At 47.9% G+C, this 23,772-nt stretch overlaps 9 protein-coding genes across 9 annotated transcripts; 5 read left to right on the top strand and 4 right to left on the bottom strand.

Moving 5' to 3' along the window:
- Positions 1-13: 13 nt before the first annotated feature.
- On the bottom strand, positions 14-2,573 carry F5B22DRAFT_584725 (uncharacterized protein). The gene is made up of 3 exons (XM_047973449.1): positions 2,420-2,573; positions 1,637-2,362; positions 14-1,581 (listed from the first exon to the last, which is right to left on the bottom strand). The coding sequence occupies exons 1-3, from the start codon at positions 2,428-2,430 to the stop codon at positions 615-617; spliced, it is 1,704 nt and encodes a 567-aa protein (XP_047835546.1). The 5' UTR covers positions 2,431-2,573; the 3' UTR covers positions 14-614.
- An 849-nt stretch (positions 2,574-3,422) lies between these two features.
- Positions 3,423-4,706, top strand: F5B22DRAFT_146404 (uncharacterized protein). Its single transcript, XM_047969092.1, has 4 exons — positions 3,423-3,768; positions 3,857-3,873; positions 4,040-4,202; positions 4,255-4,706. The coding sequence occupies exons 1-4, from the start codon at positions 3,508-3,510 to the stop codon at positions 4,321-4,323; spliced, it is 510 nt and encodes a 169-aa protein (XP_047835545.1). The 5' UTR covers positions 3,423-3,507; the 3' UTR covers positions 4,324-4,706.
- A 1,038-nt stretch (positions 4,707-5,744) lies between these two features.
- F5B22DRAFT_632738 (uncharacterized protein) lies at positions 5,745-7,900 on the top strand (the record flags this gene model as incomplete). Its single annotated transcript, XM_047976731.1, has 7 exons — positions 5,745-5,778; positions 5,831-5,919; positions 6,014-6,156; positions 6,219-6,787; positions 6,849-6,885; positions 6,939-7,053; positions 7,109-7,900. 7 exons carry the CDS (start codon positions 5,745-5,747, stop codon positions 7,898-7,900), a joined length of 1,779 nt encoding a protein of 592 aa, XP_047835544.1.
- Positions 7,901-8,011: 111 nt separating this feature from the next.
- Positions 8,012-9,229, bottom strand: F5B22DRAFT_146367 (Phosphoribosylformimino-5-aminoimidazole carboxamide ribotide isomerase). Its single transcript, XM_047969091.1, has 3 exons — positions 8,776-9,229; positions 8,481-8,670; positions 8,012-8,412 (listed from the first exon to the last, which is right to left on the bottom strand). The coding sequence occupies exons 1-3, from the start codon at positions 9,073-9,075 to the stop codon at positions 8,123-8,125; spliced, it is 780 nt and encodes a 259-aa protein (XP_047835543.1). The 5' UTR covers positions 9,076-9,229; the 3' UTR covers positions 8,012-8,122.
- A 1-nt stretch (position 9,230) lies between these two features.
- Positions 9,231-10,454, top strand: F5B22DRAFT_146352 (uncharacterized protein). The gene has a single exon (XM_047969090.1). The coding sequence runs from the start codon at positions 9,408-9,410 to the stop codon at positions 10,272-10,274; it is 867 nt and encodes a 288-aa protein (XP_047835542.1). The 5' UTR covers positions 9,231-9,407; the 3' UTR covers positions 10,275-10,454.
- F5B22DRAFT_146351 (concanavalin A-like lectin/glucanase domain-containing protein) lies at positions 10,455-12,010 on the bottom strand. The gene is made up of 6 exons (XM_047969089.1): positions 11,707-12,010; positions 11,301-11,607; positions 11,042-11,154; positions 10,864-10,944; positions 10,744-10,796; positions 10,455-10,684 (listed from the first exon to the last, which is right to left on the bottom strand). Exons 1-6 carry the CDS (start codon positions 11,850-11,852, stop codon positions 10,635-10,637), a joined length of 750 nt encoding a protein of 249 aa, XP_047835541.1. The 5' UTR covers positions 11,853-12,010; the 3' UTR covers positions 10,455-10,634.
- Positions 12,011-15,003: 2,993 nt separating this feature from the next.
- F5B22DRAFT_584705 (uncharacterized protein) lies at positions 15,004-17,202 on the top strand. The gene is made up of 2 exons (XM_047973448.1): positions 15,004-16,490; positions 16,563-17,202. The coding sequence occupies exons 1-2, from the start codon at positions 15,689-15,691 to the stop codon at positions 17,099-17,101; spliced, it is 1,341 nt and encodes a 446-aa protein (XP_047835540.1). The 5' UTR covers positions 15,004-15,688; the 3' UTR covers positions 17,102-17,202.
- Positions 17,203-17,366: 164 nt separating this feature from the next.
- On the bottom strand, positions 17,367-18,927 carry F5B22DRAFT_146277 (uncharacterized protein). The gene is made up of 2 exons (XM_047969088.1): positions 18,446-18,927; positions 17,367-18,324 (listed from the first exon to the last, which is right to left on the bottom strand). The coding sequence occupies exons 1-2, from the start codon at positions 18,797-18,799 to the stop codon at positions 17,632-17,634; spliced, it is 1,047 nt and encodes a 348-aa protein (XP_047835539.1). The 5' UTR covers positions 18,800-18,927; the 3' UTR covers positions 17,367-17,631.
- A 1,991-nt stretch (positions 18,928-20,918) lies between these two features.
- On the top strand, positions 20,919-23,461 carry F5B22DRAFT_655409 (fructose-1-6-bisphosphatase-domain-containing protein; the record flags this gene model as incomplete). Its single annotated transcript, XM_047979882.1, has 4 exons — positions 20,919-20,974; positions 21,073-21,136; positions 22,312-22,315; positions 22,662-23,461. The coding sequence occupies 4 exons, from the start codon at positions 20,919-20,921 to the stop codon at positions 23,459-23,461; spliced, it is 924 nt and encodes a 307-aa protein (XP_047835538.1).
- Positions 23,462-23,772: the final 311 nt, after the last annotated feature.

The following is a 23,772-nucleotide window of genomic DNA, read 5'->3' as shown; positions in this document are numbered from 1 at the left end:
ATTTGACTTTGCCTGTGCATGTCGGACTTAGGTGAAGGGTAGCGTAGAGAATGTGTTTTCGACGACTAGGTAGTATCAGTAATCGGAAATGAGAAATCACTCTTCAGAACAGGATGGAAATCTAGATGGAAAGACTGAATTATTTATCATCACATCTTTTTTTCTCCCCAATAAATAGAGAAGATTTCTTCCATCCATCAGTCTGTCTATGTTCATCTCATATGCAAGCAGCACGGAACCAACCAATGTATCTTGAGCTCAAAGCTTGCTTGCTTCTTGTTTCATCCTCATTCTCTGTCAGGATAAAACGTCGCGCCATCCATCCCATTAATCTACTCGTTAATTACAGTGATTGATTGAATTACTCACGCTCACGCATGGGTCGACCGGAACAGGGGGGAAAAAATCAAAGCGCGAAAAAACCCAAATGCCTAGAGCTAGCTGGGTCCTAGCCTACACTCCCAACGCCGCCGAATTTCTTTTTTCCATAGGTAGCAAGACGGATTCCTTAACGATTATCGGATATCTTCGTATTTAGTACCCCACCAACCAAGCAGGAAAGGAGACAGTCCGAATTTTCCTTCCTCATAGCATCAGAAGTCTTCTTGTTTCTTTTATTTCGTCTTTGGCTTCTTCGCCTTGGGTTTCTCTTCTTCCTCTTCATCGTCGTCATCGGCCATGTCTTCGTCTTCGTCGTCGACGCCGCTCTCGTCACTGCCAGAGCCATCTGACTCGTGTGCAGAGTCGTATTCCTCTGCGACGTCGCTCTCGCTCTCGGCCCTGAAATCCTCGTCGACGGACTCTTCATCCTCGTCAGCAGATCCACGGTCGGCCCCAGCGCCAACAACCTCCTCTTCAGAATCATCCATGGCTTCTTCGCGGAGCGCAGCGGCCAGCAGGTTCGCCTCCTCATCAACCTCATTCTTAACGCGCAGGCCCTTAAGTTTGAAGAAGCCTTCTAGCGCCTTCAGGTCCTCTCTATTGATGTTGCTAAATTGATGTGATGGCCCGCTCTTCATGTGAACTTGGATGTCGAAGGTTGAGAGAGCCGATACCGCGCCACTAACGCGAGAGAAGGTAATGGATGCTGTTTGATCATACGAGATGTAGGTAGCCGGCTTGGGTACAAACATGAACGCCTTCTCTAAACAATATAAGAAGCCTTCGGCCGCCTTGATCGAACATTTGATGCCATATTGTTGTCGGTGTGTCATGAAGTCCTTGGCTGGCGAGGTAATTTTCTTATTGGCAAGGCCCTTGAAGATATAGGTAATAACCTGGTGGAGAGGCTGCTCGTAATGAGCATCTAGTTTTCCATTATACTTTTGACTGAGCTCCTCATCAGTGAGGTTTAGGTCGATGGTGACCTCCTCATCCTTCTTTGCTTGCATGACAACAAATGGATATCTTGTTTGTCCTTGGCGAAGAGGAGGGTCTAGACCGATACAAAGCATGAAATGTAATTCATCAGGCTTAGGAAGTACCATAAACTTCTTAATAGCATCGTATTGAATCTTATAGTCGTACGTCTTACCACGAAGGCGGAATGAAGAGTCGTACATATCGATATCGAATCGTCCACTAGACATGGTCAGCCGAGAGCTCATAAGGATTAAGGAAACGGGGGGTGGCTTACCGTGGTGTCAAGTGCAGGACCTCGAGGAAAGTAGCAATGGCATCGCCAGCCGTCTCTCCAATCTCAGCCTTGTCCATCAGTGTTTCATAAAATAATGTAGCAGCGTTCTTCTCTTCTTGCTCAGCATCACTGCCTGCTTCTTCACCTTCGGTCTCCTTGCGGGTGGTGGTGCCTGGAATGTAGAATCGCATCTCAACTAATTGATCCTTTCCTGCGCCCGACTTCTTCCCCCGCCCTCTCGCGCCACCAAGGTGGCCATTCGTTCCCGTGTCGTCTTCATTTGAGGGCGTGAACTCGACGGAGACTTCGTTGCGACCGGCCAAATTTGTATTAGATATTTCGGTGTACGGAATCTCGAACGAGGGTTTGTTCTGGACGTTGAAGACAAGCTCGGCTTTACTGAATTCGGTCTTTCCCCAATTCCACCCTCTCAGTGCATGTTCCTTCGATTCGAGATTGATGCTGTACCAGAGCTTGAAAAGCTTGCTGAGCCGTTCGAAGTCTTCTTGCTGAAAACCATCGAGCAGGACAAGTTCGGATGATCGCTTTAGAATCTTGACTTCGAAGCCTTTCGCGGCGCGACTCCACTGAGCGGACACGATGTCGCCACGGTCGAGTGTGAAGGTATTGCCACCAGAGGAAGGTTTCCAACCCAAGCCATTCTCGGCGAATCTGCACTTCCCCGACTCCTTCGATAAGTCTAGATAGATGTTGTCGAATTGCTCGCTGTAAAAAGCCAGGTTAGTCATGGGTCTTGGAAGACCTTCTCTTGACATCACTTACATAGCTGCCATTATGGATATGCCTGTTGGTGGGATAGCAACTCTCTCTCTCTCTAAAAAAAATGGATGGTGATGGCAGCGAGGCTGGAAGAAAGGTTGATACCTGCTTGCGCTGGGCAATGGCGCCGCCTAGGAAAAGTGGTGCCTAAACAGGCAAAGCGGCAATTTCCTGGTCGCGTCCAAACACGCGCAGGAACGTCTTGTACCTAGGTATCCCCAGATGGTGCGCCTTCGATGCTGGCTTCGGTGCCTGCGGGGCGAGTTACTACGTACTACTGTACATGTAGAGGTAGGTACGCATGTACTAGGTAGGTATCTTACGTAATATGGACTTTAGCACCAAGCTCTCCTGTATGGAAACGTCAGGTTTAAACCTGTGATCATGATGCGGCGCTGATAGTTAAACATTAAGAAATGAGGACGAGAAGAACGAGCTAGAGATTTGTACCTGATAAGTGTTTTGTTGAATCTGAAATCATATAGGTACTTCGATACCTAGGACCCCGGATACACCTACTCACACAAGGACATAAACCGGGCTGCTGGGGAAGGAGCTCTTTGTAGGTATATATTCCAAGTTCCACCACTCACTCAGTGAATTGGCTATCAGAGCGAGACTTTTTAATGCCTTATCTCGATGAGCCCTTTACTAGGAGACTTTTGCCATGAAGTGGGCGGCTTATTAAATATTTATCAGATAGGCAACTACCTACTTAGTACTAGACGTGCATTTAGGTACCCACGAATGTGGGCAGATGAGTTTCAAGTAAACTGCATCAGTACTCATCAAAGCAGCAATTCTCTTTTGAGTTCTCCTAATCGAACATGTCACCCCTGTTGGCTTCTCAAAGTGTGTCTCAAATGGGCATGTTTATCCACATCACTTCCCGGCTCAGGTGTCATTCGGGTGGTGAAATAGATTGCTGTATATTAGACTAAGGTGGCTAAATGAACGACGATCCAGTTTCTCTCAGCGAATCTTGGATACTGAGATTCCCCGCGCTGTAGAGGGAGGTCTATATAATTGATGAATATTTCCCACGGCAATAATCCTGTTCATCTCACCTTTTGTCTCTCATCACCATCAAAATGCAGTTGCTACTTTCCCTCGTCGCCGCCGTGTTGGCACCTATCAGCCTTGCCGCTCCAGCCGGAGATATCTCCCTCCGTAATGAACCGATCTTCAAGAGGGAGAACCTATGCAACTTGAGCGCGCCACCAGCGCTTTGCCAACCCAACCCAAACATCACCGTTGAGGAGACGGCGCAGAGAGCTTACCAGTTCTATCGCGCGTTCGTAGTCGATGGCGACCCAAGGAAGATGTTCTCTTTGATAGACTCGTCGTATATAGTAAGTGGCTATTCTGAAGCAAGATCCTAAGTGGTGAAGAATTTGTATAAGAGGCATGGCAATTGCTAACCAGTGACCCTGTCAACAGCAACATCACCCAGGCTAGTGAGTATTATCTCCATATTTGGTTGATACTTCTCTAGACATCCCACAGATATTTCCACGTCCCGCTTTTGTAGTAGAAGCCAGACGGTAGCATGTTGAGGGCTTCTCGTACATCAACAGATGACGCTCCATATTGTAGTACCTGACTCACCACCACTTTGAATAGCGCGAGCGGTCCCAATGTGATCTGGCCTCTGTTCTGCGGTGGGAACAAGATAGGCACTGAGCAGAACACGGCCTGGTGTTTCGATGCCAGCACGAACATGTCTTATGCGCGATACTCAACCACGGATAGATGGCGCTGGGTTGGAGGCTGCGTACATGAACACGTAAGTGTCCTGGTCCCTGAAATTGAGCCGACCCTCCTAACCATTGTTTCAGTGGGATGTGGGTGAATCCATTCCAACTGGCAAGTGTTACAAACTGAACTCGACAACGACCACATCCTAGAAGAACTCGTGATCTTCATGGTGGGTATAAACCGAATATGTGGGTGTCTGTTCATAGCTGTCGTTTAAGGTATAATTGAATGAATTATGTACGAGTCGGTCAACAATAGTGCTTCCATATTGTTCGAAACTCAGACCATCAATCATATTGAGTATGAGAAATTGCTCTGTTTTGTCTCACTGAATTAGTTGTTAAGAAATGACTTAAACCTTGCGCATCAATGCTAGCTGTTTCTTAAAATCGAGTTCTAATAGTACTATATCCTTCCAAATTGTCAGCATTTGCTATTCACCTAGACAAGTAACCCTATACTTCGAGAGTGCAAGAACAAAAAAGATCGATTGTCGAGGCGGCGATAAAACATCGAACACGAGCATTCTTTGCGTCCAAGACATGTTCTCTATTCTTAGTATGCGCTGCAATCCCGGCAGGACTGATTCGAGGGTAGCGGATTGATGAATCGAGTTGAATGCACACCACCCTTCCTCATGGGTATTTGACAGCTTAGGTATATTATATATTAATGAATCCAGCCATTCATATTTCTCACTCTCATTCTCTTCTTCTTTTTTATTTTGCTCTCTCTTTTCCTCTTTTCCAAGCCTAGTATCAGAGACTCATAGCGAATCTGCCGAGGTCATTCAGGGGGCTATTAGAAAAGGGCCCACCTTGGCGCAGACAGCATTGGAAGTCATACATAAGATCGGACAAAGTCATTAGACGCGACGGGCCGCTGTTCACCGCTGCAAGGTGATACAAAATGCCGCTAAAATATGTAGTTAGAATTTAGATATATGGGTAGAAAGTAATACCACAACACAAGATTCACGCACAGGTTGCTGAATGTGTAACAGAGATTACCTAGGGAGAGATCTTGCAGCGCGAGATGGATGCGGTATGATACTATGTTGGTTGATTGTATACCCCTCTACTATCCAAATCTTGATATATACATATCTGTGCTTCATAAAAGCATTTATCTTACCGTTCGAGTGAGTGTAGTACTGTACTGGAATGCTATGTACCCAGGTAGCCCTAGCAACGGGCAACAGCTGACCACTGGCTGACCACTGGCTGAGCGTTCAGAGCATTGAAGCGTAGGTAGTGGGGCCCCTGGCCGATACCTACTTACCTACCTCTTTCCGCCGCTGGGTTCAGGGGCTACCATGCATGAACACCCCACTTCGATTCGCTGCGCCTTGGTCTTTGGCTGATCCTTCAGTCCATAGGCCACTGCTCTGGTCACTGCACTGACGACAGCCGTGCAGGCCAACCAAGCTCCTTTCATTTCACATCTCACGCACAAGACAAACTTCTGGTTTGCGCCCTTTCGCGACCAGCTCGCTCTCTGCCTTTCGACCCGCGCGATCCTCCCCGTATAGAATTACTGTCTTCTCATAGCTCGTGATTGTCTTTCAAACATGGCCGGTCGCTTCGTTCGATCGTCCAAATACCGTATGCTGCTGCCTTGTCCGATCCCACCATTTTGTCTGACCGTCGAATCCAGGACATGTTTTCGGTAAATCCACGCGGAAGGAGTTCTGCTATGACAATTTACGCATTAGCAGGAATGCTTGGGACACCAATTTGATCAAGGTCGGTTTGAACTGCTGTACCTCGTCCAGCGCCGTCTACCCCCGCGGCAACCGGCGCAACCAGTCTTTGCTGACAACCTGATGTCTTGTGACAGGCCAACCCAGAGTACCTTGCAGTCAATTGGGAAGCTAGCGGAGGAGGCGCCTTTGCCGTTATACCTCTAAATGAGAAGGGAAAGATTCCCGATGTTATTCCCCTATTCCGAGGCCATACAGCAGCTGTCCTCGATACCGACTGGTGCGCACGCGACACCACCTCAGTTCATGTTGTAGCTGCGCTTGTATCTAATATTGCTCAAGGAACCCCTTCAATGACCGCGTGGTAGCATCTGCTTCCGATGACGCCAAAGTTATGTTGTGGCAGGTCCCTCAGGGATTCAGCCTATTTACCGACGCCGAAGAGCCCACCGACGTTGCCCCCATTGCCAAATTGACGGGTCACTCCCGAAAGGTCGGACAAGTTCTATTCAATCCTGCCGCCGAGAATATCCTTGCCTCAGCCTCCGGAGATCTCACAATTAAATTTTGGGATATTGGTACCGGATCTGCTGTGCACACTGTCAAACACCCTGATATTGTGCAGAGCTTGACTTGGAACGCCGATGGAACTTTGTTGGCGACAACGTCTAGGGACAAAAAGCTTCGGGTATGGGATGTTCGCCAAGAGAGGCCCGCTCATGAGAGCCCGGGACATGAGGGGGCCAAGAATAGTCGAGCGGTCTGGCTCGGTGAGCATAACCGGTTCGCCACAACTGGATTCTCCAAGATGAGCGACAGGCAGCTTGCTCTGTGGGAACCAGGCAACCCCAACCCCATTGGTGGTTTCACAGTACTAGACAGTATCTCCGGTGTTTGCATGCCTTTCTGGGGTACGATTTCCTCCCCCCAACTGCCATCCAAGATGGTGCTAACCTGTTTTCCTTTTTAAAGATGATAGCTGTAACTGCCTTTACCTTGCTGGAAAGGGGTAAGTCTCTCTACGAACGAATGCATCTTTGTATAATTCTGACTCCCTTCTAGTGATGGCAACATACGATATTTCGAATATGAGAACGACAAATTTGAGTTCTTATCGGAATACAAGTCTCCAGATCCCCAACGTGGAATTGCATTCTTGCCTAAGCGTGGTGTGAATGTGAGTTGCGAGCTGATTCAAAAGAGACACGGTTTTCATATCTAACCATTCACAGGTTCATGAAAACGAGATAATGAGGGCCTTCAAAACCGTGAACGACACGTATATCGAGCCTATCTCTTTCACTGTTCCTCGGCGTGCTGAGACTTTCCAATCGGACATTTATCCACCGTGTGTTGGTATGAAACCTGCTGTCAGCGCGCAAGAATGGGTATCAGGACAAAGCGGCGTCCCGTCTAAAATCGACTTTGAGAGCATTTACGAGGGAAACGCGCCCGTCGAGGTACCCTCCGATTATAAACCACCTGCTCCTATCCCGACCCCGGCTCCGGTTTCAGCCCCAGCACCTCAAAAAGCGCCGGAACCTACCCCAGCGCCAGTTACTATCCGATCCGGCTCCATTAAGGATCAGCAGAGCTCTATGGCAGCGCTAGCTTCCAAGTATGAAGACAAGACAGAAGACGTAGAGGAACCCTCAAGCTTTGATGAGTTTTCCAAACCACAACAGCGAAGTTCTCGTTTTGAACCCAACACCCCATCCCCAACGAAAACTGCCTCTGCACCTCTTCCCAAGCCCGCTTCACCTGTCAAGCTCTCAACTTCAGACTCAACACCAACGACTTCAGCTCCAGCCCCTGCGGAATCTTCTGCTAGCTCAGGGCCGGTACTAGACCAGATCAAAGAGCTGCTAGAGACGCAAACCAAAATGCTGAGCGCACAAAGCCAGCATATCGAACGCTTGACGGCCGAAGTTGATTCGTTGAAGAAGCGAGTGGGAACTGGATCTACAGACCAAAGTGAGCGCATTCGACAATTAGAGCTAGAGTTAGAAGAGTTGAGATCATAGGGGAAATGTAGGTTGCCATAGGATGAAGCGAGGTAGGATAGGGGGGCAACGTATGATTGGAGACTCTGGTTACTTGAATGACGATTAAAATGAAGCGTGTACGTACATTTGATTCGGTTGGTACTTGCTCACAGAATGCTAGGCCATTGAGGTACGGTACATCTGACAAAACAGCTCATCTGAGGCGTTTTCATCTAAAAATACATTTATGTCTGGACGCGATTATGAAGCTTGCTCCGCATTCCACTTCACACAGTCGTCAAATTTGACACCAGTCCCACCGAAACAGTCCAATGCACTTCCGATGGTCAGATCTACCCTACCATTGCTTAATTTCTTGACGAGCTCGAGGTCGTCCAAGTTCCGCCCACCACCTGCATAAGTGACAGGGATGGTACACCAGGTAGCCAGCTTGTGAACTAGCTTCTCATCGATACCCTTCTGCAGCCCTTCATTGTCGGCAGCATGAATAAGAAACTCAGTGCAGTAAGGCTCGAGGCTCTTGATCGATTCTTTTACCCGCAATTATCAGCAAGCCGTTCATAGGCATAGGCGTAGCATCGAATCGTCTGAAACCCACCTTCAGTTACCTCCATGTCGGTTATAGTCTGCCACTTATTCATGGCCACGAACCATGTATCATCGCCTTTGCGCCTGCAGCTGAGGTCGATGACGAGCTTATTCTTATCGCCACCCAAAGCCGCTAACACGGCGTCGAGCCGTTCCTGGCTGAATTTTCCATCTGGGAAAAGGAACGATGTGATGATAACCTACTAATTGACCCAGTTTAGCTGCTTTAGGACTATCTCACCGACCGCGACCTTTCGATACTGGCGTATGAAGCCGACCGAGGAGGTACTGTTGGATTTACTAACCTTACTTGCGCCCCGTTCAATCCATTGCGCGGCGTTCTTATCATTGATGCCGCCTCCAACTTGTAGATGTCCTGGCCACGCCGCTAGCGCTTCTCGCGCAGCCTCGTCGTTTTTGGGGCCAAGCATTATGACGTGTGCTCCTTCAAGTGCATTGTCACGGTATAGCCTTGCATAGTAACCCGCAGGATGCTTTGACACATAATTCGTCTTGAGCTCGAAGGTTGAGCTATCCAGAGTGCCTCCCACTATCTGCTTCACCTGCCCCGCGTGGAGATCTATGCATGGCCGGAAGCGCGTCATTTTTGCTTTACGACGTCTCTAGCTATAGCACATAGATATGCAAAAATGGTGATGTCTTCATCTTAAGCTATGGTTCTTAGCGGGGTGGACCGAACTTGCAGGAGTAAGGCTACAGCGGGGTGATAGTGGCTAGTAGTAAGTACCTACCGTGTACTTACTTACTTAGTTAGCTATACCTAGGTAATTTTAGCGTTTGATTGGCTCACCTTTTTAATTGCTGCAAGGCTGCTCTCTGTCTCCATATTAATTTTTGAGACCCGACGACTCCAACATCAGAACAGACACTGGTGAGGTAACCATTCTCTCCGGGCGCAGAATCCAATAAATATCCAATGGCTACAGTTTTGGGAAAGCGCAAATCGCGCATACAAAAGTCAGACCCTTCAGTCAACCCAGACGAAGTTCAAGCGAAACTTGCTCGATGTTTTGCTGCCCAATTTCCGTCATTACTGCCCCCTGCGAAACCGATACCAGCATCGGAACCTGAGATAGAAGATGATGGATCGGATGGTAATTCGTGGGATGGCTTCTCCGAGGACGGAGCGGAGGACGACTCCTCAACACCCTCCACCGTCGTCGAGGTCGTATCACATGCCGACACATATTCAGCCACCACAAGAACCCTCGACAAGCGCGAAAGTCGAGCCTGGCTATCGTCAAGACCGCCCCTAGCCACCGCCGCAGATTCTATCTCGTCGACAAACAAGAAATCGAAGGCTACAACAGACGAAGAAGACGCGCCATCATTATTGAAGAACGACCTTGCTCTTCAGAGGTTGCTTGCAGAAAGTCATCTCTTCTCATCCGCGGGCGCAGACTCTGGGGACGCGACTGAGCACGTAGGGCGCAACCGACACCTAGCGACGGACCTGCGACTATCTGTACTAGGCTCCAAGGCTTCGATCTACAAGCAGGAGAAGATGCCCATGTCGATGCGGAAGGGGATCCAAGCTGCTGCCGAGGGGCGAGAGACAAAGCGCCGACAAGAGGCGCGTGAGAATGGCATAGTGCTGGAACGACCGACGGCTTCGAAGAAGACGTCCAAGAGCAAGAGGAGTGGCGCCTCGAGCGCCATCGACGCCCCTGCTGTTGGTAGGATGAACAATGGCATGCTGAAGCTAAGTAAGAGGGATATTGCGGATCTTGAGGGTGGCGGACCCCGGAAAGGCGGGACGTTTACTAAGAAGCGGCGGAGATGATAAATAGGGCGCTTGAGAATAGAAAAGAGCCCTCAATTTCGTGATGAGTTGTGATGAGGATGGCTATGCATTCAATATACCCCAAATTCATGATATTCCAGGCTTTATGCATTACATTAAATCGATTTGCTACGCGATCCTAATTGCGGCTGCTGGGTCTACCTAGTGAGTAGAATACCCACAACGAGCCGTGCCGAGTATCGTACTGCTTGTATGTCACGGACTTAATATATATGTTCTTTAGACTAACCTAGTAAACTGCTCATCACCAAGTAACGAACCTATGGTGCTACTATTGCTACATATGCTCCAGGATAAATTTTCCTAACTTAATTTCTACAATGCCCTCCTCCTCGTCCGTCACGGATTGTAAGTGAGGACTTCGAGATTGCGTACTTGGTAAAGAGTATCTTGAGAAAGAAAAGTTTAGTATTCGAATGCCCTTACTTTTCGTACCTGCTTAACTTACCGCTGCTCGGCCCCGGGGACCCGGACGACCCTTCCATTTGCAAGTTGATAATACTGTAGTTGAACGGCGTTGGTAAGGGGGGCATAATCAATTGCTCGGGATAAGTGCACTGCTTCTTACAGGTACATGGGCTTTCCAAAGAAGCCACCTCCTATTTGCGTTGTGACGAGCGATCCGTCCATGTAGAACTTCACTGAGACACTAGAAAGCCAGAACACGTCAATATCCCATTGAACATATGCAGAGAAATAGCTCTTTTTAGAGTAACTTAGGTAGCAAAGTTCGGACAGTGACATACTCTCTTTGGTTGATATCCCTCACTTCGCATTTAATGGAGTGGAATTGGTCCGGGGTTGAGTAGGTGACGTCTTTCCATGACAGGATTGATGAGGTATTGAAGGTATTGAAAGACTAAAAGGCTCCATAGTCAGTATTTATCTCAATGTAAATCCATTAGAGAAATGAGGACATCAAGATTGGATAGTCTTTAGGATATTCCTCGGACGGGCTAATCTACTACTCAGCATAAAAGACGGTAGACGCAAGGGTCTGCTCACGATCTTCCCAGAGCCCTTCCATTCCGCCATATCGATCTCTGGTGGCCAGCTATCCACGGCCGTGAGCCAAAACGCAGGCCAAGTGCCTTTCGTCGTCGTCGCCCTGAACTCTCCCGTGAAGTCGTATCCGCCACCACGAGAAACGTTGAAATGCTCTTTGGCGCTAATGGCGCCTGATAAATAGTTGATCTTGATATTCTTGCCTCCGTGTACTGCGTCGCGCTGTCCAGTGACCTTCTTCGCTGTCAAAGTGAGCATCTCGTTGGAAAATTTGACTTGGTCCTTGCTCATTCTCGCTCCGCCATTACTTTATATCGACAGTCAGTGAGTAACCCTCAGTGATGCTCTATCTCTCTCGCATTCTTCCCGGGACGACAGCGACAGCTCAAGCCCTTATCTTACTTACTGATCTGTCCCCCATGGATAATTGTAGTTCCAATCCGCGTCAAAATCCGATTGAGAGTTGAAACTCGTCTTAGGGATCATGGTACGAACCGCTTCTATCCCAGCGGCGAGGACCAGGAGAATTAAACCTTGTTTTGTGAACTGCATCTTTGAGTAAGACCAGAATAACGAGATAAATTCGTCTCACTATTCGTAACTTGGATTGTCGTTCAGACTCCTAAGGTAATGTCAAGCAGCTAGCAGAGCCTACATACGAAACACCAGAAAGCATTGTTGTAAGCTTGTGTATCCGAGATAGATCGAACAAATACCGGCCTGGGGAAAACGACTTATTGGAGCAATTTTGTTATTGCGGCGGTAGTTGTGACTCCGCTGATTAATGTGGTCTACCTATAGGGGCTCGTGGGGCCAAGAGCGGAGAGGTACGCTTTGGCGTATGCTGTAATGAAACACCGGCTAATATGTCTGGCCATTTCCTTGGTAGTCTGTTTAACCTCAGCTCACATATCTATCCTAGCCAATAATCCTGATCCAGGTATATATTGAACCAAGATCGCGGCTCGGCTCCTAACAGCTCGATTAACTTATTCTATTAAATTTTCTTCGTCTTCTTCACACGTTTATTCGAGTATATGCCAATTCAAAAGTCGATACAACTCCATTTTATGTTGAGATGGTCAGATACGGATACAGGTAACGATCTTTCTCAACAGCCGCGACTGCGTAGTGAGGCAGCGAGCTATTTCTCTACACTGTATAGCTCTCAGAATAGTCAGACTCGGCCAAGGAACCCGCGAACCGTTTTTTATCCCAGTAAGACCTCAATGGGTCCAATCTTGAGCGCTGTTGACGAGGTTACGGCTTCTCTCATGAAAGAGGTATCGTTTTCACTATTGATCGGTCAATCACATGCCTAGAACCTATCGAGCGGGCTCGTCGAATATTCATGTGGTGAGCGTTTCTTAGGTGGTCTAGATGTGCAGTGAGACTAGCGAGGATTATATAGTAATAGTTTCCATCTCTGCAGCGTGCACATAATACAGAGGACTCTACGTTTAGATATTAAAACTTCTGGCTTGATGCCACCATACCAAATCTGGACGCCTTATCGCCGTCTAGCTTTTGGTACTGTTGCTATTGTAGATATGAATAATAGGTTTCGCTACTCTAATGTGCAAGGGTGTGCTGTGGCATGTCGGTGTTTGTTTGCTGGTGGACTGATTACTTAACACTTCATCCCTGAGATTGAGGGGCATTCTAAAAACTTTACCGTCTCGAGCTATCTTGCTGAGAATAGCATCACGGAGTTGTCTTGAACAAAGCTCACATATTGTAAAATATGGCTGTCAGGATCTGGTGTACTGGCTAATGACTTCTATTGTTGCGCAGAGGTCCCTCCAACCTTCTTGCGGGTAAAGCTGAAGCTATATACAGGAGGGGTCTCTTTGTTACAGCCTTGTAGGTGTCTGGTAGCCCCGTGACAATAGCTTTTACGCTACATAAGATCAGCGGTGCACAGGTAATTAGATCTGAGGGTAGCATCTCTCATATTGAGTTTTTTACGGCTTCATGAAAACAACAATCAGGTGTGCCTTGTGCTATACAAGTCTATGCCACGATATGCCGTTTGGTAGTTTCCTGCCAAAGACAATTAAAGTAGTAGGATGTGTGTTGTTCAAGGCTGGAGTGGCTATAAACCTAGAGTTACTACTGTATTTGGGGATGTCTTGAAATATCCAGTACGCCAAGTTGCAGCTTGGACGTGTATACAGAGCCATCTCCTTAATTCCACGCTAGTTAGAATACCGAATACTTAGAGCAGAGGTTCAGAATAAGGGGCTGGACCTCGTAATAGATGACAGGAAAGAAGCGTACGAGCCTGAGCAGGCGGCGACGGAATTAAAGGGAAACGAGGTGTAAAAGGAAAAAGAAGAAAAAGCCACAAAAAGAATCGAACTGGGCAACCCGGAGGCGTCAAGTCGACCGGAAAACTATGACCTGTTGTTGTTCCTGGCGACTAGTTTACCATAACCACTGTACCAAGGTACAGTATATGGGAACGTCGAGTGGAAGGTGGTTTATTGATTATTATATGGCTGACTGGCTAATTACCCCTTGTTGTTTGTGCTGCGTATTAGCGCACCTGCCGCAGCTTACAAAATATTGAACATGTAGTACAGAACTCTTTGTACCCTTGTGTATCCCACGGTCCCCCTGACTGAAGTGGAATCTCCGGTCTACAGCTGGGTGATAGTAAGAAATCTGCTAGGAAACCGCTATCTTTCTTGAATGCTTCTGATTCCAGGGTCTCATCATTTAATGGCTATGGGACATAACCTATTCACTGTTATAAGATGGATCTTAATATTTAAATGAAGTCTCTGATGGTCTTAGAATATGGTAGTAATTGGTAGCTTTGAGCTTACCATGATGGAGAGATACTTCACTTATACGTAGGCAACCACAACGAAGTGGCGCTGTAGAAGTGATTGTGCACTTTAACTTCCCGCAATGACAATAACTGTTTGAAGCATTCCGAGGCTTCTACTAAGACGATGACACGGCTGAGATCTCGCTACAATGCGATCAAGGATATCTACTGCTGGAAGGAGAACCCAAAGAATTTATCTGGGACTTGTTAGGCACATATCCGTCGGCTTGAACAACAAGTTCATGTCACCAAATACGGCAATCCGATACGAGGTCAATCTCTAAAAGTCATGTCAACTACTCAGAGCACAGGTGTCAACGTTAGAAGTTTTCTCGACGATCACCACACGTTGTTAACAACGTACTTACTCAGCAGGTGTACAATGAATTATATTATTATATGTACGTGGAGAAGAGCAGACAGTTTGTCATTTGCCCATTTGCATGTGCGCAACTCAGTTGAGATTGCGTGTACTCAGCCAGCTTAGAAGAATGAACAAAAGAGGGCCGTGCTTTGCCAGTGGTGAGGGCTGTGGCTCAGCCAGGTTGTGGGAAATGTGCTGCCATACAGCCATTGTTGATGGCCATTGAACATGATTAGGTTTAACTCGGCGACAGATAACCATTGGTGTATCTATTCATCATTGAGTTGAATTGTTAACTTGCTGGACTATGACTGGCTACCTACGTCCCAAGGTGGATTGCTGCAAATATGGTATACAGTGCATATGTACAGTGTTAAATTGAATTAGTATCAATGTACATTGTGTACCTATGTACCTATGTACCTATGTACCTATGTACTCTAAGGGTCGGGGTACTTCAAACAGTATTTAGCCCAACCACCTCAACTTTCTCCTCTCCCCCACAATTACCCAGACAACATTACGCTTCACTCAACGTCACCAGCAACGTTGGACACTGCATCTGCATCTGCATCCTCGCGTCCATCAGATCCTACAAGTCGGTCAGTCAGTTAGTCAAACCCAAGTCCTAAGGAAAGATGTCACACGAAAGTGGGCATGAATCCGCGCCGCCCACTGGAACCAGTCCGCCTGCTTAATCAAGGTCACCATTGCAACCAAGACCGTTATAAATTGCTACCGACTTCTACCCAGGCTTGAGTACGCTCTCTGGAAGAACCGGGGTCTTGGGGAAGCGCTTCTCGGTTTGCATCGTTTTCGTCTCGACCTGCGCTCTGGCGATTCACGCGCGAAAGCGGTCTATCGTCCAACGCACCTCGAGATGGCGATGTGAACGGGACGCTCGTCTGCTGGTACTGAATTTGCTCGCGACTGTGATTCTGGTAGTGGCGGCGGGCATCATGATCATTAAATGACCGCAAGCGGAGCTATAATCCTCCTTTCTCATCATTCGCTTTATCTCGTGACTTCTGTTGCGTGGGATGCTGCCTAGGTTGTCATATAGAGGTCTAGTTACAGCCTTGAGACTTTTTCCTTTCGCTGTGTCTATCCTAATCTTACTATTCCAAAAAGCTTACAGTTGCTAGACTCTGATCCGCTAACCTATATAGGGCCCTTCTTACTCACCCGATGGACGTTTCGACGGCCTCGGGTTCAGATTCAGACTCCGACTCCAACTCGAATGAAGCCATCTCCGTACAGTCTGTGAATGAAGACATTCATCTCAAGAATGTCCCCGCATTTGTAGTGTGGCGTGACTCGGATGGCAAGAGCCATTCCCTTCCCGACTTAGGCTTCTCCCTGCTCTACACTTCTTGTACAAAAAGAGCCCTGGTCCGGCTACAAGCCATCACGAGACTGAAAAAGGGCCCATCTAAACCCTATATCTACCTCTTCATCAAACCAGATCAGATATCCAAATTGGAATTTGTCAAGAGCGAAGGTGCCTCAGATCGTGATGAAATAGAGTTGCATGGACACGCGCGACAGAAGCTGAACACAAGCACACACGCGTTGCGTTTTGAGCTGCGAGATCCTGCTACCTTTGTGGTCCCAAACGAACACCCTTTTCAGTTCTTCAGAGCCGGCTCGCAAGCTGTGTGGACCTCATGGAACGCGTTTGCGAGAGATACACGTCGTTTCTTCATTCACTTTCCCATGACGACCCTTTCTAAGCCCCGATTACTATCATTCTGCCTGGCTGCGTCAACCTATGGGTACCTCACGTCACTGGACGACAATATTTCCAGTCTTTATGGGGGTAGAGGTGGCAGGGTAGTCGACGGAAATGACGCCAATGAGGATAACACCCCTCAAAATGAAGCGAGAGCTGGCTCAAGCGACGAGAACGGTGCCCCCCCAGCCTACGATGCACATACCACTGCAGGACCCGGCCTTTCTGCCACAGCGCCGCCCTTATGTTTGTCTCCAAGTAAGCAAGCATTCCTTCTGCCTTGTCTTACGTCATTCCAAAAGATGCTCTTAACTAATGCCGTTGAACTAGATCCTGATACAGAACGGTCTCTGAAGCGTCGTCGCAGGGATAGTAGTGACGTAGATGTCAGTGATACTACTCACGGAAAAGGAAACAAAGCCAACAATAGGATTTTGGAAGCCATACTTGGGCTACAACGGACTGTACACGAGGCGAATGTGGCGCATGAAGCAAGCCTCTGCAAGATGATGGCCAAAATAGAAGAGATAGAAGGGCGATTCAAGCAGCTCGAGCAAGACCAACGCGATTTGGTAGATGAGGTAAGGACACACATGGCGCCACTTTGGGACGAAATAGACACGCGGCTTCAGAGCCAGGAAGATCGCGAGCATGTGCACATCAGGGATGTTATCGAAGAGGTTGTTGACGAGAACATCAAGGACAAGATGGCCGAAGCAGTTGATGACTATTTCAAAAGTGATGGTGAGGGCCAGGATTTGATCCATAAAGTAGTTGGCGACAGGATACAAGAAGAAACAAAGGACTTTCTTCAGAATCAGTGCTTCACTGGCCACTTCACTATCAAGCCAGAGCAGCCCCCAATATAATTGACATGATACCCCTGGTTCAAAAGTAATGGGACCGACTACCGCTCCTCTTGTCCAATCGTATAGAAGGCGAACCAGCCATGATATTAAACATCGAGTGAACATTTATACCCCATTTATTGCACGCTTATTGAATATTTCTATATAGGATCTATTTTTTCTCAGGCTTTTCGACGTGGAAGACTTGGTCAGCTACTCAACAATCTCTTGAGTGATCTAAGATTTGGCATGGGATTCAACCGGACTTCTTCAAACCCTCACTATGTGGAACCAAGGTAATACACTCTGAAGCGCCTTTCAACTCACGCGAAAGGGGCTGAGATTGGTTCAATCAGCTTGTCGAGTTCTGTTCACACTTCCCTTTATCATACTTTCACAAAGGTGTGAGTCAGAATTAGCATAACTTGTGAGGCAAGGTATTTGGTCGCAATACCTGATCGAAGTCGCTATATACAGGGAACTGACTGATCTTGTATCTAGCAGTGCAAACCAACAACGAACTCCATTTCTACCCAGACCAGATACTAGACCTACGCATTGCTGTGCGAAAACTCGACCCTGTCGCAGCCGTTTGAAACCACGAGGCCTTGGCCTGGCCACACCCTAGGAGTCGAGGTGAAGGAGAAGATGAGGGCATCGCACACGGGCTCCGCGTCCAGAGTGGCGGTGTAGTACAGCCCGCAGGCTCCCGAGCCGGACATGGCGGCGCCGCATCCTTCGTTGTCGAGGCAGGCCTGGCAGCACAGGCTAGCGTCTGTTCCCCACGGGTCCTTGCGCGTGTAAATCACTGAGGTGCGGTCGGCGTACTGACCGGACTGCAGACCTTCGCCGTTGATGGCGCCGATGAGGTTCGTCGGCGCGCACTGGGCTGCGAGCGTCTTGGTCACGGTCTCCTCGGGGCAGGCCACGGTGGTGGTCGTGACGACCGCGTGGGGCGTGTACGTCGTCGCCGTCACGGTCACCGTCGTCAAGTACGTGAAGCTTGTGCCCAAGATGACGGTGCTCGTGCTCGTCGTTGTAGGTGCTGTCACGGTGGATGTGGCTGTCACGGTAGACGTCACGGTCCCGGAGGTTACTGTGGGCTTCAGGATGAAGGACCGCGTCACGCCTGTGCGACAGGACGCTTGGGTCGGGTAAGTCGACGGCAGCACTGTGTTCTGGCCGGAGACTGGCGTGTATGCGCCGCTATACACGGTCACGGTAGGCTTTGCCTCGCCAGAGCACTATGAGGCGCAGGGTTAGTCATCAGTGCCAATTTCGATCTGTGTTTCACCCAAGCTTCTTGGATACGTAAGGGGTGATGCGTGGAAGTAAATGAGATATAAAAGACTCGAAAAAACTTACTACAGTAAGGGCAAAGGTACCAGTCGCAACAGTGAGAGCGAGACCTCTGCCTGAAGTAGCTGTCGGCACCGTCACAGTGTCTATGCCCCACGTATAGTATGTGGACGTGTGATCCGTGACAGTGACTGTGGCCGCGGTCACGTACGCGACGGCCTGCACAGTCTTTGTAGTGTCCGTCACAGTCGTCGTGATGGTTGTCAGGGTCTCATCGGTGGGGATCGGCGTGGGAGCCACGCCGCCCGAGCCGAACTGGGTAGTGCACGAGATCTCGGTCGTCGAAGTGACGAAGGTTATCGTCTCGGCGGAAACGAGCCCGCCGAAAGCGGCGACAACGAGGAAAAGATCTCGCAGCATATTGCGAGGTGTTACCGGGGACGTGTAATGAGGGGCTTGTTACAGACCTTGCAAGTTGCCGTGCGAGGGGGCATTCTTGTCACGAAGGGAGTAGGATATTCGTTTATATATATATATATACATATGTACTGACATATGTCACGAAAACAAACATCGACACCCATGTTCTTCACTGGGGGGACTGTTCCATCATGATGGATCGTGGAAGCTTGTTTTCACGGTAGTGTAAAAAACCGCATTTCTTCGCCAAATTACTAATGATGACTTCAGCAAAGCTAGGGTTGGATCGTTTCCCCAACTATCATGCTATGGTAGTAGGAACAGGGTCACAAACACAAGAGGTGACAATTGCCTACCTCGTGAGAGACCGTCGTTGCAGCTCGCTCGCTCTCTGGAAAAAAACAAGCTATTCGCGGTAGCGAAGAGGGGCCTAGATTGAGTCCCGGTTCCTGTTACGGCGTGGCTAGCCTAGCGAATCCTACGGCGGTGCAGGCCCATGCATACAGGCTATAACGCTCACAACCTGCCCGAACAGGAAAATGTTGATTTACTAGATGCGTTGTAGCTTCGCCTTGATCAACTGTCGGGCTTATCAAGTTGCCCTTGGCTTATACAGTATTTATACGTAGTAGGTGAACAGGTTCCTCAAGGCTTGTTGTGTACTCCAAGGGCTAAGCGTGTACGGTAATTGAAGGGGCAGGGGTGGACATCTGAAAATGTCCCACGGATGAATTCTCCGCTGCTAAGTGACATGCATCCCTCCTAGCAAGGCTGCCAAGTAAGCTTTGTTGGGACTAATTATGTACACCTTCTCATCCTGGCCAGGAATCCAAACGCCGGCCAAAGTTACACCGACACACATCAAGCATGTTGGTTGTTGCGGTTACTCCCGCGTGATCTAAGGAATGCCCAATCGATCACTCTAATGATTAAGGACATGGCGGATGTAACAAGCTCAACGGACCTAAGCCAAGTCAATTCCTTCCGGCTTGAGTAGTCCGCATAAATCGTCAGTTAGTATAAGCTGACCTCGGCAAATTCACTCGCAGCTTTGGGCACTTTCCTGTCCTCTCTATCCCTGCTATTCTAAAAGTCTATCTTTGAAGGTAAGTAAGGGAAAGGCTTAATCGAACACAATTATTAGGTATGTGGTTTAGGTCAAGGTGTGTGGCTAGAATGGTGGAATCATAGGACTCCTTACTCAGTAGTATGTTACGGGGTGCGGAACAACGTATCCTGAGAAACTCCGAGCCGGTATTTACAAAACGGCAGAGATAGCGAGATCCCTGTATGTAGTACCGGTCTTAGGCATGCAGCCTTATGTGAAATTCAAAGCCAGTTAATTCATACGAAGAAGCTCCATTCCAAATCCAGCAACGGATGACAACTATGATAAGGACTCCAATCCGGCTCTATCATAGCTATGACTAAGCAGGCTGTGCGAGGTGGTCCTAGGCGTCAAGTTAATTACCTATCAACTCCTAGCCAAGGTTCAAGCTTAAGCGTTCTAGGCAAACGGAGAATGCAGTTGTCGAATATAGTCTTCAGTGAAGAGGGGTTATAGACCTATAGTATTTAACCAGCTTCATATGATATATCTACAGCTTAACGCTATAACATGGTCAGTTTTTATCACAAGGACACAGATTTCAACTTATGAACACTAGGTCATAGTTTAACGTGCCGCTGAATGTTCCTTTGTTCGACTAGTTTGGCTTAGGGGGCATGAATGTACATTGTGTTGTAGCGTTGTTCAGACCATGACATCTATTCTGTGACAGACTACAAGGTACACCTATTCGAAGGATGAACTAAGCAATAGGTTCACGAGAAATCAGGCAAAATTTTAAATATAATAATGATTGAGAAATTGCAGAAATCCTGCAAGACACTTTGGACTTGACTTTGTCTATCCTACCCGAACTGGCTGCGTGCTATGGTCCATGCTCAGCCCTCGTCTCTATTTAGTTTTTATTCGTTTCTTCAATAGTGACGGGCCCTGGAAGATTGGTGTATAATTTGTGACGCAAATTTCTAGTCGTCATCTGTATATCTGCTCTGCTCTCTCTATGAACCAAAACCTGAGGTCTAGTACCTGTCGAGATAAGGATGAAAGACAATGGTTCCGGATAACCCAATCCGGCATCATTTGAAAGCCAACAAGAGTTACTCTTTGTTCCACCATTTATGATTGTATCGCTCTGCCATCCCTAGTAGAGGTAGCTTTATCACTTTCTTCAGCACTGAATCAAGAGAGACTTTGCCATCTGCAGCATCACTAGTGCAAGTTACAACGGCCACAACCCAATGAAAAATTCGGTAATAGCCAGGAGCCACGTGCGGAAGCAAGCATGATTACGCTGCGAGCAATTGCACTACTAGTGCATTTACTCCTTGGGGACAGATATCCGATAGAAGTTAGAGATATCGAGACCGGAGCTTCGAATGCACTCCCAGTACAAACTGCTCCTCAAGTCGCCTTTATTACTGCTAAAGGATACACCGTGACCCAAATTGAACGACCAGTTGAGATTACACGCATAACAAAACATGCAAGTCAAATCACACAGGTCATTGAGACCACGAGCATAGAAGAACTTACCACTCAATTCACACAGGTCATTGGGACCACGAGCACAGAAGAACTTATCACTCAATCCACACAATCCTCCAAGATCACAACTACAACAAACTCTGAGAGTCAGGCTAAGCAGTCCACTGAGATTACTGCTGCAAAAGATTTACAGATCCAAGAAAACCCAGAATGGATTAGTTCAGAAGTTTTGTCGCCAGTGTGCAATTTCGATTTATTTCGGTTAACATCTCGGCTACTTGAACCGCCCTATGATATCGCTGGGGCTGCCAACCTGATCGCGGAGTGGGAGTCTATAGCAAATCAGCTGAGTGAAATCAGGCGTCTGCTGAGCTACCACTGGGACTCATTGGTGAAATTGCATGGATATCAAGAAGTGGTTCTTTTACAGGATAGCCTTGTCGCATGGGTGGAAACCCCGCTGAAATTTGGATGTTCTACTTTGCAGCATGTTCATGACACGCTACTCTCTCTGGTACATGTAAGCAAAGAGCGTAGGGGTTTGCGTAAGGCTTTGTTGAAGACCGCTCTTCAAGAATACGAAACCGAGATTCAGAGTCATATTACGAACGAATCTCCGGAGCTACCGCTTCCAGCCTGGGCTCAGCAGGCTTCAGAGTTGCGAAGTGATAACTGCCCCGACGGGAATTGCTTCATGAGAGGAACAAGTCCTATCTATCTCGTTGCGGCTGAAATTCCGTACGGGCTTCTACGCACGGTTCAGAATTTGCAAATTATTTTGAGCCCAGGCTTGTGGCAAACGATTAAACTAATTTTTAAACGAACATGGGAGAATTTGGTTTGGTGGTATTGGCAGTTCAGTCTACTTTGGACGAAAGAGCTGTTGACAACAGCTTTCTTGGTTGTTTTTCTCGCAACTGGATATAGAATGTGGTTTGGTGGTTTATACCATCTTGAGCTTCGTAAGTTAGGCGTTGATGATGAACCAAGGAAGATGGCTGTACTAGACCAGACATGATATCTACTCCGCTGGAGTCAGAAATTGCTGTTAGACGTTGGTAGAGTCAAGGAGCGGGTAAACTAGGGTCCGAAGATCGCATAATGAATCAGCAGCCACCTTCGTACTCTGTTCCTAATATTGCTTTATTGTAATCAGCGCTCATGCGAGGGACCCCATTCGGGTGTGGTGACGTGACAATATTATAGGATCCTTATCACAAAGGCGGCTTGAGTAAGCCAGTACCGTGGTAGTACGTGATGTGTTACGGTATCCTGGTAATTTCATGTCATATCTTTTATCGCCTGCAGATGTTGTCTGCCCCGAATCCTATTATCACTCCACCGCTTGTTCAGAATATCATTGGAGACTTCACGGTAATACTGTAACTCAACAAGACGCAAGTATAGCAAGCGAACACTACACCCTTACATTTGACCCACTCGACGGTAGCTCTATCATCGCACCCAACTGGACCGTTGGCACCATCATTGGCATTTGGGATGGTCCGGGCGCTTTAAACCAATCGCCAAAAAAAAGTCAAGTAGCAGCCATCCTAGGCATCTACGGCCCTCGGACTATGGCCGTAATCGCTATTCGCGTCCCCAATGTCAGTTCTTTCTGCTTCGAGGTGGGCCTCAACCCGGACGGAGGCGGTGTTGATACCCCGGCATCAGTGTTTGAGATCCTTCGTAGTGACATGACGCTCCTCTCTCCACCATTCAAGACTCGATACTTTGCTCCAGCAAACCTGCGTGCAGCCGCAGAAGACGCAAATTACATGCGGCTCGTCGCAAGCTTCATACAGCACAAGTACACATTGCGATACAGTGGCGGCCTCGTCCCAGATATCTACCATATACTAGTCAATGGCCAGGGAGTTTACATATCCCCCGTCACTCCAGCGAGTAAGGCTAAGCTCTGCCCTCAGTATGAGCTTTCGCCCATTGCTTTGGTCATAGAATGCTGCGCCGGTCAGGCGGTCGACCCTACCACTGAATCTAATATTCTTGATGATGCCATCAAACACTGCGATGAGAGAACTGGCCTGCTATGTGGAACGAAGGAAGAAGTTGAAGGAGTGGTTGAGGCAATGATCAATTTATCCTAAATATAATAGTATTGCGATTTGTTGTGTAAGCAAATACAACTTACCAACACATAAACATCCTGTTACAATAAACGTGATTTGCACAGTAAGAAGTCTACCGTTCTTGTTGTGTCATTATTATATCGCCCAATCTCTGATAACGGAAGCTTGATAAGTCGTGGGGTCAGGACGGTATGTTTCACAGAATCAATATCTGCGCATCCCCCTGCTTATTCCGACAAGGTGAACTAGCCCAGAATACCTTTCTCACAAGCACACTTCAAATCTCGGGTTGTTATATCTTCCTTCATCATACCTGCTCCCTAGCGTCG

Source organism: Xylaria bambusicola (assembly GCF_022495145.1).
Source record: "Xylaria bambusicola strain CBS 139988 unplaced genomic scaffold F5B22scaffold_2, whole genome shotgun sequence".
In the NCBI taxonomy this organism is placed as follows: domain Eukaryota; kingdom Fungi; phylum Ascomycota; class Sordariomycetes; order Xylariales; family Xylariaceae; genus Xylaria; species Xylaria bambusicola.
This window is presented reverse-complemented; position numbering and strand designations above follow the sequence as displayed.

Excerpts from the sequence above, each read along its gene's own strand:
- F5B22DRAFT_584705 (XM_047973448.1), top strand. The coding sequence starts at position 15,689 with ATGGACGTTTCGACGGCCTCGGGTTCAGATTCAGACTCCGACTCCAAC. Across the intron at positions 16,491-16,562 it reads GCCCTTATGTTTGTCTCCAA|ATCCTGATACAGAACGGTCT; the intron begins GTAAGCAAGCAT and ends CCGTTGAACTAG.
- F5B22DRAFT_146277 (XM_047969088.1), bottom strand. The coding sequence starts at position 18,799 with ATGCTGCGAGATCTTTTCCTCGTTGTCGCCGCTTTCGGCGGGCTCGTT. Across the intron at positions 18,325-18,445 it reads GTACCTTTGCCCTTACTGTA|TGCTCTGGCGAGGCAAAGCC; the intron begins GTAAGTTTTTTC and ends TGCGCCTCATAG.
- F5B22DRAFT_584725 (XM_047973449.1), bottom strand. Across the intron at positions 1,582-1,636 it reads GTCCTGCACTTGACACCACG|TGGACGATTCGATATCGATA; the intron begins GTAAGCCACCCC and ends GACCATGTCTAG.
- F5B22DRAFT_146352 (XM_047969090.1), top strand. The coding sequence starts at position 9,408 with ATGGCTACAGTTTTGGGAAAGCGCAAATCGCGCATACAAAAGTCAGAC.
- F5B22DRAFT_146404 (XM_047969092.1), top strand. The coding sequence starts at position 3,508 with ATGCAGTTGCTACTTTCCCTCGTCGCCGCCGTGTTGGCACCTATCAGC. Across the intron at positions 4,203-4,254 it reads GAGGCTGCGTACATGAACAC|TGGGATGTGGGTGAATCCAT; the intron begins GTAAGTGTCCTG and ends CCATTGTTTCAG.
- F5B22DRAFT_146351 (XM_047969089.1), bottom strand. The coding sequence starts at position 11,852 with ATGCAGTTCACAAAACAAGGTTTAATTCTCCTGGTCCTCGCCGCTGGG. Across the intron at positions 10,797-10,863 it reads TTTGGAAAGCCCATGTACCT|TATTATCAACTTGCAAATGG; the intron begins GTAAGAAGCAGT and ends GTTCAACTACAG. Across the intron at positions 10,685-10,743 it reads GTCCCCGGGGCCGAGCAGCG|ATACTCTTTACCAAGTACGC; the intron begins GTAAGTTAAGCA and ends TTCTTTCTCAAG.
- F5B22DRAFT_146367 (XM_047969091.1), bottom strand. The coding sequence starts at position 9,075 with ATGACGCGCTTCCGGCCATGCATAGATCTCCACGCGGGGCAGGTGAAG. Across the intron at positions 8,671-8,775 it reads TTGAACGGGGCGCAAGTAAG|GTTATCATCACATCGTTCCT; the intron begins GTTAGTAAATCC and ends GTCAATTAGTAG. Across the intron at positions 8,413-8,480 it reads CGACATGGAGGTAACTGAAG|AATCGATCAAGAGCCTCGAG; the intron begins GTGGGTTTCAGA and ends TGCGGGTAAAAG.